Source organism: Solenopsis invicta, chromosome 6, assembly GCF_016802725.1.
Source record: "Solenopsis invicta isolate M01_SB chromosome 6, UNIL_Sinv_3.0, whole genome shotgun sequence".
NCBI lineage: Eukaryota > Metazoa > Arthropoda > Insecta > Hymenoptera > Formicidae > Solenopsis > Solenopsis invicta.
This window is the reverse complement of record NC_052669.1, coordinates 2,500,891-2,516,341: the sequence shown is the minus strand read 5'-3', so window position 1 is coordinate 2,516,341 and position 15,451 is coordinate 2,500,891. Positions and strand designations below refer to the sequence as shown.

At 37.7% G+C, this 15,451-nt stretch overlaps 1 protein-coding gene across 3 annotated transcripts in view; it reads left to right on the top strand.

The window, feature by feature from the left end:
- The window catches only part of LOC105193878 (autophagy-related protein 16-1), a 443,766-nt gene that overhangs the window by 390,857 nt on the left and 37,458 nt on the right, over positions 1–15,451 (top strand). For all 3 annotated transcript variants that reach the window (XM_011158537.3, XM_011158538.3, XM_039450288.1), the window contains one exon: positions 12,613–12,733. In XM_011158537.3, coding sequence (XP_011156839.1) covers positions 12,613–12,733 — 121 coding nt within the window. The remainder of the gene's footprint in view (positions 1–12,612; positions 12,734–15,451) is intronic.

The window sequence follows — 15,451 nt, the reverse complement described above, 5'->3', positions numbered from 1 at the left end:
GATATAAAAATTAGATAGAAAAAAATTAGTATTAAATTTACAATCATATCGTCTCATATATATATGAGCAAGAATACAAAATCTGGAAAGAATTTAATAATCTCAAACAGATATAACTTGCTTGCATAAAGAGATTTTGTTTCTTACAAAAAAAAAATTTTTTTATGTAAATTATGTCTGTATAAGGTTAATAAATTCTTTCAAGATTTTTTTATGCTTATGCATGAGACAATGATTGATTTGATTTTTTTTCTGTATATCATCTGGTACAAAATACTTTTTAATTTTTATTTTCACAATTTTATTTTTAGTTTTGTCTTTAATAAATATAATTCAAAAACGTAATATGTTGACATTGGCAACTTTCTACGATTTATTACGCGATAACAACATAAGTATGTTGGAAGATATAAAGTATGTATTCCGAACTATAAAAACACGAAGATCCCACTTACGTTTGTTATCGAATTAAACGTAAAATTGCTTATCTATGGCTCGATAAGAAACATTCTCGCGGTAGAACCAACGTTCATGCACTCACTTCACCCGCTTCTTGGACGAGAAGATCAAACAGTCGATATTTTACTTGTAGCTTCTATTTATCTGTGCTAACCCTCAAGTGTTTTTCTCTTCCTCGTCGTGGAAGACGATTTCAACTTTAATACAAAAACGCGATGTTGCGTGTGTGAAATTTTTTCCCATCCAAATCGTACATCTGCATACAAATATTTTCTATAATGTCGCATAAGCTATTCTTAGGCTCGTATGCCTTCCCCCAAAGACAAACACGCTTGAACTTTCAAACGCTCCCCATTCGCTTTGATCGGAAGTACGAAAACTCATTTCGCGTTTCTACGCTTGAATTCACCATACCCCGAAACCGGCGAAATGCTGAAACACTGGCGAACGTTCCACATTTACCATCGGGATGCATTACGAAAACTCGTTTCGCGAAAGTGATCATACAGTAGCACGCTCGAATTGAATTATGATCTTTCAATTAACATCGTGGCCCTCCAATTTCTGCAGATAGCGCCCAAGTAAATTTCGATTAATCGAATCGCGCACGCAACGATGCGGTATTTCATTTTCGTCGTTTACTCGGCGCAACGCTGTTTCTCGCTCTTGGAGAAATTTCGCGCGCGTGTGAGCGTTTACGTGCATTGCTATAAATCTTTGTTAGGCGTGCAACCACCGTATACCGGCGAGGATTGCGAATCTCTGACAAAACGGGTGATCCACGTGTCCATTCGCGTGTATGCACATAGGTGCACGAGAAAAGAGGCGGCGCGCGAAAGAGCGAATGGGAGGAAATGGCCTTTTCCGTCTTTTCAACGATGAAGCCTTGAGAATATAGGTTGACTGTAGGCTACGAGTGAAGACGGAACCGAGTGGTTGAATACTTGGGTAGCGCCCCAAGTATTTCTCGATAAAGGTCTTCAAGTGCCTTTGTGTTATGGCGGCGCCGTACGAGTTTCACCTTCCTTGTTCTGTACGTACATACATTTCTTTGTTTCAACACGCAAAAATTTTGCATAAACATTAATGAACGGTTTCCTTGCACGCGACGGCTTCAAGGTCTCGATGTATATATAATTTAGATTCCTAAAGATATAGTATACGATCTTACTGTACTTCGCGGGATAATTTTAGACTTTAAGAACGTATAGAGCATTTCTCGAAACATTAAGAAAATTACAGATTGTTTTATATTGCATTTGAAAGTAGTGGAAAAGATCTGGCGGCGATTTTCTATTTGAATAAAAAGTTGTTTCCATACGAAGTAGACGTGTGCTCCAATGAAAACATATTTAATAATAAAATAGTGAAAAAAGTTTGAACTTTTTATTCAAGTACTTTAAATATTCAAGATGATTTATGTAAAGTTTCATTACGATGCAGAGACCGGTTTCGTAAAATAAACCAAATTTATTTACTCATTTACAAAATAATTAAACAGACAATTATAATCACAATAAAACTTTGTATAAATCATCTGGAATACCTAAAGTACTTGTACAAAAAGTTGAGATTTTTCTTAATGTTGTAAAAAATAATTTAATTTGTAATAACAAACAGAGTAAATAAACTATAAAAATATGTTATTAAGTATTGTAAAAATAAAATCTTATTTACACAACTTTTATAGATACGTAGTTCATTAGAAGTGTTAATATTAACGCATTTTTTTAATTTAATCAGGACGTATGTCCGATGCATTCTTTAATACATAAATCTTTCTTTTTGACTTTTCAAATTATTTAATATAAATGACGAACGCATTTAAGGTTGGATTAAGATTAGCTTAGTTGAACGACATCGTAGTGAAATAAGAAAATTGAAACCGAGTAATATCAGGAAATGGTGTTTCTCATAGAGCACTTGAGAATTTTCGCACCCTTAAGCTCGCTAATTAGGTTCTGCTACGGCAATTTATATTTCCATTTTCATCACACGTTTCAGCAATAAATACGATTGTCTGATTTTCATCTTATGCTAATAATGCTAACGCAAACTTCATCTTAGACGTATAAAACCCAGAGTAAGGTAATCACGTTCAACGCTAATTACGGCAGCGGACGTGGGCGTTTTTGAGTAGTTGAATACATCTAAGGTGACTAATTTGATTAATGGCGCCGTCATGCAATTTTCCGGCGGACGTTAGGAAAAAGCATAATCGATTTACATCTATTACGATAAAATGGTTATTATGTACCGTGAGCTAGTCATTTGGGACGAGTTTTACCGGCGATCACCGTAAAGCCGCGGCATAACCTGCGCGCTTATCAATTCATCATTCCTCCTGTCGTTACCGTATGACAGCACTAAAGTGGTTTACATTAACGTGTAATGTATACAGCGCCGCGCAAGAAAGTACAATGAGATAAAACATCGTAGTGCGTGCCTGTATTATGAATGCATATATCATGTAACGTTATGTGCATTTTCTTGGAGCGTTCACCTATTAGAATCCTATATAGGTCCATTAATATTGAAGCAGTACCGCACGTACCGCGTCCACGTCGCTCGGTAAGATTGTGATCGATCTATCGCGACACAACCCGCGCATCCGAATCCTTCCGCGCGCGCACGGGTCGGGAATGCGTGCTGATACTGTTTCACGCTGCTTAGCGGTCTCAAGGTTAAAGTACTGTTCGCAAGCACCGACGGACTTCCTCGATAAAAGTCGATCCGGAAGTCTAAAATTCCAGTCTACGCGGTTACGATCTCTCCCGAGTACATTACCTTCCGTTTCCTCGTAGCCGAGGGATATAAATACATATTCAGAACCCGCGTTTAACGGCGACTAACGGCATTTGTATCCATAGAAATCGAATAGCGCCAGCACAACGCGGCGCGGCCAGGGTTAATTGGAGTTCGGGTTTGACCCTTCGACGTTTCGTGCTGATATTTTGCGTCGAAAAATTGTTCTCCGCCGCCGTCTGTAATTATATCGCGAAAAGAATCGCCATTGCTGTGCTACACAGCCGTTAAGATGAGCGTTAAAAGGGTCTAATTTCAGCTTCAGCATCTGACGTTGGATAACGGCAATAAAACTTTGTAGTAATATTTCTATTTGAACGTCAATACAAATGTATATCTTTCTTCTGTAGCACCTGTATACGCGTCGACCCTGTGACACAACTGTAAGCAACTGTGACACAACGAAGACTACCGTGTCCTTTTTCTTCTCCCCCCGAAAAAAAAATTAAAATAAAATAAAAAAATAAGATGAATAATGTCGCCCAGGAACAGATGCAAAATTTATGCAGCTAGTCAAATATATGGCTGAGTGTCACCAGTTCAACTGCAACTGCAGAATTCGCGCAAGCAGTAACACCAAGTTGTGGTACAAAAACTTGGCGTGCCCAGTTCGCATTAAATCATGATGAGCACTGCATCGTATTTTCTCGTGATACCTAAATGCACAAATGCATGCACGTCGGATAATTCATATACGCAAATACTAGTTATCTTAAAAGTTCATCGTTTGCTGCGATTATGTAACATATTATACTTTTACTTTCGTGAAGCTCTTCGTAGCCTCATTTTTTTTGGTATTAAATAAAAATATTGGGTTATGCATAATTTAAAACAACGCATTATATGCTAATGTCCTAATGATTCCCAATTAAGAATTTAAGAATTGCGTAATAAAGGCTTAAAGCGATATTTATTAATCTGTGTAAATTTAACGATTAAACATTTTAGAAGGTTGTTAATGACAATGTAAGCGATGATTACAATTTGGAAGAAAAATTATATATTCAATAAGTCGATTATAAATTTGTAAAAATATTTATAATGGTATAGTTAAATATACGTTGCTGTATATTTTTGATGTATGTGTTAGTGTGCCAAATACAATCTACAAAAATATTATAATTTCAAAAAGTTGTTAAAGAAACATTTTGAGATGTTATTAGAGAGGTTATTAAAGCAACATTTCCTTTTTTTTAAATGTCAGTAATAATGATTGAGAATGATATTTTGCGATACTTAAAAAAAAAAATATGCAAGATAAATTTTCTGTAATTTTATTAATATGAATAAATCTGTAAAATATTTAACAAATTTAATAAATTTTACAAATTTGACCCATTATTGGAACTGTCACATTATCGAAGAAATTAATTATGATACTACAGAAACGACATTTATAAAGAAATATAACGTATTTTATATCACAAAAAATTGCTATTTTTTAAATTGCCGTAAATCGACACTTAAATCGTATTTAGCTATATATAATATATCGCTTTATTTTATCATGAAGCAAATAAATTCTCTAAACTAAACTATTCCGATAAATTAATATCGCGGTCGATTGCATGTAACGGGTATAATAGTCATCTATTCACACGATGGAGATCATTCACTCCGTCATCCGTGTAATTTGTCGCATCGGAGCTTAGCGCGCGTTCAACGCGAACATGCCCGATATGCCAGTCACACGATGTTTACGCCGTACATTAAATGCCAGTAGCCGGTTTAGAATATCGTTAATCGGGGAGGCACGGCACGCTTTTTACGGTCGACTTGTCTTTTCGCCATGTCGGGACGACGGCGACGGCGATGGCGACGGTTGCGCAAGGTCGTTCGCGGCAAATCAGAACGGAATCATGGTCGTCACGGATGGACGTAATTATGGTGTGACGATAAGACAAGGGTTTACTTCGCTTCGCGGAAACACACGTGCCAGCGCGAGTCAGTACTAACGAAGTGGCAGTGAGGAACGATGAGAACGCGCCGTATAGCTGACGTGCTCGACTCGCGTGCAAGCATTCTACTATGTATAAACAGTTGCTTAGAGCAAGGCATATAAGTTTCTCATGTCCTGCGATGCGAGACGCTTTCCGCGAAGGTATCGGTAAATGTTTGCCGGGAAGAGGACGACGTCTGATTTGCTTAACTCCATCGCGACATTGTGTGTTTTCATATGTGAGTTGAACGTGTCTCTCTCTTCGGGGACATGGTAGCCGCCAAGTGCACTCGCCTTGACTATTACAATAATCACGCAATACGGCTTGTACAATACGTGTTTGCGTTTAGTTTAAATAGGAGATAGGCATATAATATTGTTACATAAATCTCTCTCTTGCAAGATTACTACGGAACTTGAACTTGGACAGCAGCTCTCTCTCTCTCTCTCTCTCTCTCTCTCCGTGAAAGAGTGCGGTATTAGCAAACAATATCCATAAAAGATGCAAATAGAAAATTATCTGTGTTCAGGGATGAATATTGAGCAATGTGTGTACAAAAAAATGTACGTATGCAAAGAAATTGTCTTTTTTTTGAAACTAACCAATCGAATGCAATATATGACAATCGGTGCTTCTTCTATTCATTATATGTGGAAAATGATAAATCATTCTTCTTTTTTTTATTAAAATTATGAATTTTACCTGCGTTAATATTATTACTTTATTCGAACTTTTATTATGATAAGGAAATTAATTTGTCACTAAATTGTAATAACTCATTGATCTATTAATTAACATAGCTCAGAACCAATATACGAGAAATGGTTGGCCTCGTTGGTAGTCAATAATTTAAATAATGCGTGTTATTATTCGTGACTTCACAACATTATTTGTCGTAGATATACAAAATTGTCACGAAATTATATGTTAGCATTTACAATGTGGAGTTTTAATTGCTATTACGCAAGAGAATAGCAGAAAATACGCGATAATAACGTATAATTGTAATTCTGATTATTAATTATCACAAACATTGTTTGTACGTTTGCAGTTTACAAATAAAATATGTCAATTAATTCGTAATTAATGTTCTTAATATTTACCAAGACCATTAAATATGATTAACCCTTTTGCGAGTGAATTACCTTGCACCTTGGGGCTTTATTCGCGCGATTGACGCTTTCCCTTTTTGAACCGCTGCTGCTGCTGCTGCGGAGTGCATCGAAACGCATGCATGAATTTTGCAAGTGCGAGAGCTGGAACGATCGCGTCCCAGAGAACGGAGGCGCTCAAAGCTTTTTTTTCTCTTCAGTTTGTTTTTTTAATTCAATGTGGTCTATATATATATATATATATACACACACACACACACACATATATATTTGTCAATTTTTTTTATTAAATTAAAAATTGCAGATTTCAAACTTTTATAAAAAAATGTAGGAAAAAGTATCGAGTCAAAAATATTCTAAATTATTGTGATTAAGAAAATAATTAAGATGGTATAAAAAAAAGAAACATTGAAATTTCTGAGAAGACTTTTCTTCACCAAAATGACATTGTCTACTTAAAAAATATTTTCTTTAAATTTGTATAGTCTGGGCACAGAATGCAGTTGAAATAGTTCTTGAAAGTTTTATTTCTGACCAGAACTTCTTGACTATATGTATGTTCATCTAGTCAATCGTTTCTATCGCAGAAAAGCTACGCTAGAAGATGCTAAGAGATAAAGCGTCTGACTGGATCATGAGGTGCCGCGGGCGATGGCGAGTCAGCTGGTGTTGATTTATGAGAGAAATACATGATGCTATAGTACTTATTTTTTGAAAATGATATTCATGAGGTATGTGGGCGAGAAGTACGTAACTTCCGATATCTAGGAAGTTTATTATACTGATTAAATATTGTCGCGAGGGTTATTTGAAAGCAATTTATATACATTTATTATAATATATATGAAGGAATTCGCGCTTTAGCATATATATAATGTAAATCATTTTCACGTAGTCGGGAGAGTGCTTTTACTTAAATGCATTTCCAGAACCTGACGTTACGCAATAATTTTTCCAGCCAACGCATGCTTTTTACATGAATTTCTTGGAAGAGATATTCATCATGATTATACGAGAATATGTATACTTCGTCTTCATTTAGACTCTTGGAAGTTTTTATAGTAGCAGGCACAGCGCCTCTCGGTAATAACTATGTTACTGAAATTAACGAGCGGCAATAGAGATCAAGCGTGAGATTAGCAAATACATCATATTCAAGGGTGTGGGAGGGAGGGTGGGGTGGGCGAAACCACCACCGATGGCGATAGCTAATAAGTACGACGCCATATATATATATATATATATATATATATATATATATATATCTTTGTTTGACCTTCCTTGAAAATCTTTTCGGTAGCGAATCGTCCGCACATACGCTTCAAAAACAGTGCGAGTACAACGGCCATAAAACATCGGTCGCTAGTTGCTTTCCAGGAAGCTTCCGCGCTGCTCTTTTTACCGACTTTAATTGAAGGCCCGTATAACTTGAGGGATCTCACTCCCTCCCGTCTGTCTGCTGCTCTTTTTCTCCGGCTGCATTACTGTTCTACCCTCGATGGAGCACTAGGACTATGAAGAAGTTTATGCTTTTATTGCGCAGGAGCACACCGGGTGTACACACACCATACGCGTATACTTCACTGGCGACTTGGCCGGCGCATCGTAAAAAGACGATATCAGCTGCGTATTCCTCAAACCCTGTAGTATGTACCTTCCCAGGTTGATTCTGCACGGATGTAGAATGAAGGGATTTTCCCCGGCATATAATTCGCGTATTTCCAGGTGCCAGTTCGTTCTCCTATATAATTTTCTTTTGAAAAACGATAATGAAAACTTTTATATGAACAATACGTTATACGTATTGCAATTCTCCCTGACTGTAAGTTCTTTGGTGATTTTTAAGTCGATCATCTCTGAATCAAAATTCAATTGGAGTCAAGAAAATATATTGTTCTTCCATTCTTTAATTTTTCAACATCCATCTCCAATTTTCGTGAAAAGTCGTTCCTCTTCCGTCGTTTGGAAATATTCGTGTACGGAATTAAATTTAAATTCAGTGTATGAATTTTAGAAATTATTTACTACAGTTTTTCCTAGAAGCTTTGTGGGTGTTCAACATCTAACATCTGAGCGGATTGACGTCGTTTGGCGTCTTTCGAGTTTATGCACGGCGGCAAAGAACTCTTGAAGACGCCACCGTAAACCGCGGATTGTTGATGAGCTTCCCCGGCCACGTTTGACGCTAAAGCACTCTATCGCTCCTTCTTTGATGCGGGTACTTCGGATGTTATGTTGCTTGATAACGTTATTATGTACGACGGATATACATATATATTTATTGCGCGCCAGGCGTTATATGTGACAATATCCCGTATTATCGTGAATTGGATAAGTTTAGCCTTCGTAAAATTCATTACGATCTCTCGAACTTGTCATCAAAGAAATATAATAATCCGTATGCGATACTGCTGGATTACGACGGCTTTTCGGATATATTCACATTAATAAACTTGCCAGCTATGGTCGCGATCCGCATTTTGCCCGTAATCTCGAATTACCTCCGTGTTTGCGTTGAACAGAATTCATAATTGTTACGTGAAATTATTAAATGTTCCAATAGCTTCCATTGTTTTACCTATGGCTTTTAGAATGGCTATAGAAAACAGTTTTGTTTATTACAGTAAGAGACTGCGGTATAGTTGTAAAAAACTTGAAACACGTTTACGTTTCGCATTGTCTGTAATTTTAATTTTGAAAAATATCAAGAATTAAAGGCATATGGTTAAAGTTTTAATATAAACTATTACTTTCTTTTCTCATCATTATATAAAAACGTTCTCTTATTGAATTGCGTTCTATTTTTAATAATTTTTTTATATGAAATTATTTTTCTTATAAGAATTAGAAAACGAAAAGAAACAATATTAATTCCTGTTTCATTAAGGCAAAATTTAAACATTGCGATATAATAGTATTAGAGTTTAAAAAAGCACAGAAAAAAATGTTACCTACAAGGGAACGGTCGGAACTGTCCCTTACCGATTTTGATGAGCTTTGGATATGTTGTAGAAACTATTAGACTCATATTTTTTTATTCATTAAATAATGGAGTTTTTTTTTATTTTTAACGAATGTCTTTGAAATTATGAGGTATATGAAAAAAATGTTTCATATAAAAGTTTTACAGTGTTTTATGCTCTGTATATTCACTTTTTGGAAAAAATCAATTTTTTTTTAAATCCATTATTTTCGAGGGAGTGTTTTAATATCCCTAAACCTCGAGATCAAATAAGAAAATATGAATTTAATATTTTTTAATGTTCTACAACACATCTAAAGCTCATCGAAATCGATGAGAGACAGTTCAGACCGCTTCCTTGTTAGTGTAGGAAAGTAAGAAAGAGCACAGTTGTAAAACGTTACTAGCATAGAGAAGTGTGCAATAAATTGAGTTACTTCTTCGCAAGTTCACTCGTAAAGAGGTTAGTACGTGTGTGTACGTGTTTGCATCGTAAAAATTTTGGAAGGAATTTGTGTATTAAAATAAACGAACTTCAAAATATACTGTAAAACGTTGAACTTTAGGGAGGGGCGTTTGCTTAAATTCTAAATACAAGTTTCTTCTAGTTAAGAAAGAATTTTCTGTGAGAAGAACTTTTGCAACATTGAAAATTTTTATTAAGTATAACTTTTTTGTTTTTAAAGTTCATAAGTGTTTTAATCGTTAGTAGAGGCCGATGTGCCATACTCACTTTCCGTCACATAATATCAATGAGCGTTTCACGAAAATTTTCAAAAGCACATTCTTTCACATCCTTGTTGTATCAACGTTAACAGGACAAGGCGATTGAAAGTAAAGTCCATTCAGCCGTTTAACGTTCGAGAGAAACGTAGACTCGCCGTCGCACTTTCGGCAAAGTTCTCGACATCTCTAGATTATGGTGCACTTTCTTCGGCCTCTTTCTCCGACATCTCTTTGCGGAAGAGGGTAAAGTTCTCTCGCAGCTCGTATAAGGTCGGCCGGGCGGGAGGGCCGCACTTCTACCTGTGTTTCTTTCACGTTATAGCCCTTCCAGCTAAACTTCCGGGCCATTAATTTACATTAGGACATTTTTCAAGAGCGTGCTAGCTCCCGGCGCCGCGCACCTTAAAATTGGCGAAGTCTTCTTTTTAACGTCTCTTCTCTCTTACACGGAAGAGCCCTTGAGTTGCTTTCCCGCACCTCCCCTTGTCGACGTCACGCTTGAATTCTTCACCATTAAACGACGACGCGACGGAAGAAAAAGGAACGAGCGGAGCGTATATGAGATAACTTTAGAATTTCATTTAACGACGATGTGCAAGCGTGCACGCGGAAGGTGCTGGCAGTCATTAAATCACACCCGGTGGCGGGTCCGTCGCGCGGCTTGATTGATTTGTAAAGCGGCCCGTCGATACCGGATCGGCGTTACTCTTTAGATTCAAACGGTGTTTACGTAACCGTGTAAGTGCCACATATATCATTTGATAATTTTATTGCCGTCGTAGACGCGCGCGTCGCAAATACGTCGCGTCACATGTTGAAACAAAGAATGCATTGCTCCGCGCTAAGTAATTTATTAACTCGTAAAACTCGGACTCTGACATCAGCGCGAGCGCTCGTCGCCCATTTTTGAATTACCCCACCTCACCCATTAAGCCGTGGACTTAGGGCATGAGAACTCCGTATATCATCCTTGAAATTTCATTAGCAGTTTGCGCCATTAATGCGGGATACGATAAATATATAACGCAGGATACATGCTGTCACTGAAAAATTTATTCACTCGTAAAGTGCCGGCCGATAGTAGCACTTCGCTGGTAAATTCCTTATCGACAAGCGATCGTTAGGAAACCCCTAAACGTAATTAACTTTAGGTTGTTACGAATATTCTGATACTTCCTGTTCATGATTATAATAATGTATAGCTAATCTCTGCCACGGTGATTTATGCGCTGGAGAATGAGAGAGAGAGGGGGGGGGGAGCAGTGTTTTGCATAAATCACTGAGAGAGAAGGATGTAAAAATTCTATTTTGAAATGAAAGACTTGCGTTTTCGGAATTGCACTGTAAAAAAAAAAACAAAAAATAGAGAACCATCGAATATCGTTTCCAAAAACTTTGATAAGAGAACCCTAGAATATTGGGCGTAGTTCGCGATTGAAAAAAAAAATATTGCCCGTAAAATGGGCCACCATGGACGTCAACGTACGGGTTTAATGCTCGTTCGCGCAAAAACGCTCGAAGTAAAGAGAGACGGGACAATTGTCGTTGACATGTCACGTCAACGGCAACAAATATCCCCCGGGATATTTGGCAATATTTTCAGTTATAATACCTGCATTACGTTCACACTGTAACAATCGTTACGACCGTGCTTGAGCCACTGCTGATGTAATTTTTGATAAATCTATCTCGCACCCTCTTTCATGAGTGTTCAATGAGTGAACATCTATATTGCTATTTCATGAGTGCTCACGAGTGAATATCGAGAATGTAAAGGGAACTACGGCACCAGCTTTCGAGCTTTCTTGTTCAACTCAATATGAAGGTAATAATGAAATCGAACTCTTTTCTTGTTACCGTTAAAGGATGACGTACTACTCCGTTGGAAACGCACGCTTTATACCGTCGGTCTGCTTCCGCCCCTTGCAGCTACATTCATTTCTCATTTCGAACACGTCGATGCTCGGAGCAGAGCTAAACTCGAAAGTAGAAGAGAGAAAATCAACTTATGAAAGCCGGTGCTCGATCTAACAAGTCCCTGTTTAAAGTTCAGGACTCCGGTTGCAAAGCGCCAATGACTCCGGCGCTTTCAAATTGTATTTAAACAAAATAGTTTATAACAGGGCGAATTCGTGATGCGAATAGTATATTTTAATTGCCCTTTACAACTCATGTTTTACTTGGAATTAGTACCGCGGAAAGAATAATATCGACCCTGCTGTTTATTTGTCGCAAGTGTGTCTAAATAAAATTCAATATATTTATTAAAACAAATAAAATAGGAATAAAATATCGCGAGATAAATGTATACTCTTCTGAAGAATCAGATGAACCCAACTATTTTAAGTAAAATTGGGCATTAAGGTATTGTATGTCATTATCACATGTTGTTTAAACGTTGAAATTAATTTATGAGAGCGATTAGGATGACAAGGGTGAAGAACGTTAAAACAATGTTTTGTGTAAAGTTGAACATTTGCGAAATTATTCATTCGGAAAATGATTTTTGAGTTTATCGACCTATTTGATCGCACGCGTATCCGTATTTTACCTACACCGTATTCGAGATGGCGATTCACATAAATGAATCTTCACATTTTTGTTTCAGCATACACTCACGGGCCACTGCGCAAAGGTGATGGCGGCGAAGTTTCTTGGCGAGCCGTCGAAAGTAGTTACGGGAAGTTATGATCGGACTTTAAAAATCTGGGATCTGCGCAGCAAAGCATGTAAGTGAACGTTATTTTATCGATTAAGAGGACAAAAAGCGGACGTTTCTCTCGAGACGTCCGTTAATAAGGATATACCCCACGATTACGAGACGTTAATCCGTTAAGTTATTAAAATCGCAAGATTAGCGATCGCCGTCTTGTACAAGACATTCCAAGTATCAAGCATTTTCCCTTCCCGAAGGGAGCGAGGGGAGGATCGCAAGGAATCGCAAATGTAAAGATACGATTCCGAATTTCCACGGAACGGTTTAAAGCACTTTAATTAAACTAGTTTATGCAAAACAATTCTGAATCTCATCTGCGTATATTTACTGACAATCGAGGTCTCGCCTGGTAATCCCGAAACCCTGCCGGACTCCCGCGGCAGCGTACGGCGACGATAAATACTTACACAAGGCGGGCGAAAGAAAATTTTAAACGGCGCGGCGGCGATTGCTCGCGGCTGACATATCGGGTTGCATAATGTTAACGCGCGGCACATTCATTCCTTCTCGTAACAGAATTGCGCAGGAAGTATGAGCCGAAAGTAATGCACGGTGCTAGCGGTAATCACGTTGCCCATTACCCCTATTAGTCGTTGCATAATGCAGATACACTTACGAGCGCTCCAAGATAATAAAACAAACGGCGAATCTGCATGGTCATTCATATGCATATTCCGTTGCACGTCGTACGCGGCTGCACAATGGACCGCCGCGGAAAATATGATGCCCATAATGCCTGGCCTGATTCGTACGAGGCGCGCCGGCATCAACGGCGACGCCGTAATAGCGAAGATGGGATAAAAACTACCCTCCCGGCTAACCGACGCGGACGTTGCGTCGTCGCGGATGCGTTAATTAAATCGATAAGATCTTTTTGCGGAGGAACAGATTCCTCTTTCACCTGTTTCGCCCCCTGGATGATCTTCGCCGGCATAGAAAAACTCTTTATCTCGGAGTATTGACGTTTTTAATAGACGATCCCCGCGGCTAATGGAACGAATTTTGAAAAAAAAAATTGCAGCTTGCGGCGATTGAGTAAATACGATCAGAGATAAAATGTAGGAAAGATCGAACCCGGTGACTTTAATGATTCCTTACTCGAATGGCCGCAAAGTGAAAGCAGCGCGCGATTCGCTGCGATAATAAAGATAGATTTATGTAATCTAATGAATGATCTGTCAGAAAAGAAAAGCGAGATTAATCACGAATCCATTACTTGCGGGGAAAGAGTACCATTTTAATTAACTCTTAAACTGGGACACGGGTTTATCCAGAACAAGGTATAAAGGATGACTCTGTTGTACTCAGATTTCTTCTCATTACGTCATTAATCAGTTTCTAATGAAAGTTATTCATCGTTATCTCATGCCTAACGTTAAAACTAATTTGTTCTTAAAAGAAGTGGGAAATCTCGCTTCAAAAACATCGAAATCATTAGTTCTTGTATTTTACTTGACTCTTCAACCAGCGTTTTATGCTATCATTTATATAATTTAAAATAACACATATAACAATGCGGGCAACATAAATTTTAAGTTAAGAAATACTGACGTGAAAACCGCGCAGTAAAATTCCCATATTTTAACGTATCGATATTTAATTTTTCTTGCACATTACACCTATTGTCCGGAGAGCTTCTCTCTCTTCTTGAACTCCGTAGGATCTGTTTTGAATACAGATGACATGGAATTATACCCTTCAGCACATGCATTCACGTCTACTAGGTTTCGGTTCGAATGCGTACGCTTGCCATTAGTAGCCCTTTTGTCCTAGAAAGTTCACGCGTCGTGATCTAATTTCACGCGACAACTCCGACAGTTGGGTGTGAATAATTACGAATGCCGGATGCCGGATGCGATAGTCGAGTCTTTTCTCGCGAACATTATCGTGACTTTCGACTGGCAACTGTTTGACGTTATACTTGTATCTAGTGACGCGGTTTCCGAGTCATTGAAAATCACCAGTGTAGTCAAAATAATAATGCGACAATTTCAACGCAAGGCCAAATGTAATTTTTCCTTTTCATGGAGAAAACTCACGGAGGTGTCCCCTTCCAATTTTGATAAGCTTTCAATATATTGTAGTCTGGATCAAAATAAGAGACACACATTTTTTTCTATGTGCTCTAATGCAGTTTTAGGAGGCGAAACAACTTTGAAGAAAGTCGGATTTTTTTTCTTTAGCAGTAAATGTTGTTGAAACTATAAGACATGGAAAAACATGTATTTAACGAAAGTTGAATGGCTTGATGAATACTTTGTAATAAAAAAATTGTTTTCAAATAGGTAAATGTTGGAGAAAAATTTTAAAAAAGTTTTATCATTATTATAAAGTACTCTTTAAGCATTCAACTTTCATTGAGAACATTTTTTTTGTCTTATAGTTTCCACGATATTCGCTTCTAAAGATAAAAATCAATTTTTTTAAAGGAATGCTTCATTCTCTAAAAGTGCGTTACGGTACTTAAAAAAAATATGTGTGTGTGTGTGTGTGTTACTTTGATCCAAACTACAACATATTAAAAGCTCATCGAAATCGGAGAAGGGCACTTCCGTGGGTTTCCTCGTCAGAAAGCTCTCTCCGAGAGGAATGCGCCGACATCGTGACTGGTACTCGCATAAAACGCCGAGACTCCTCGATGTTCTCCCATCCGGGGATTTATCACACTAATTGTCAGAGGAAAGCAGCGGCGCTTGTTCGACCATTTGCTCTCCGCGCGAACAACTTCGAC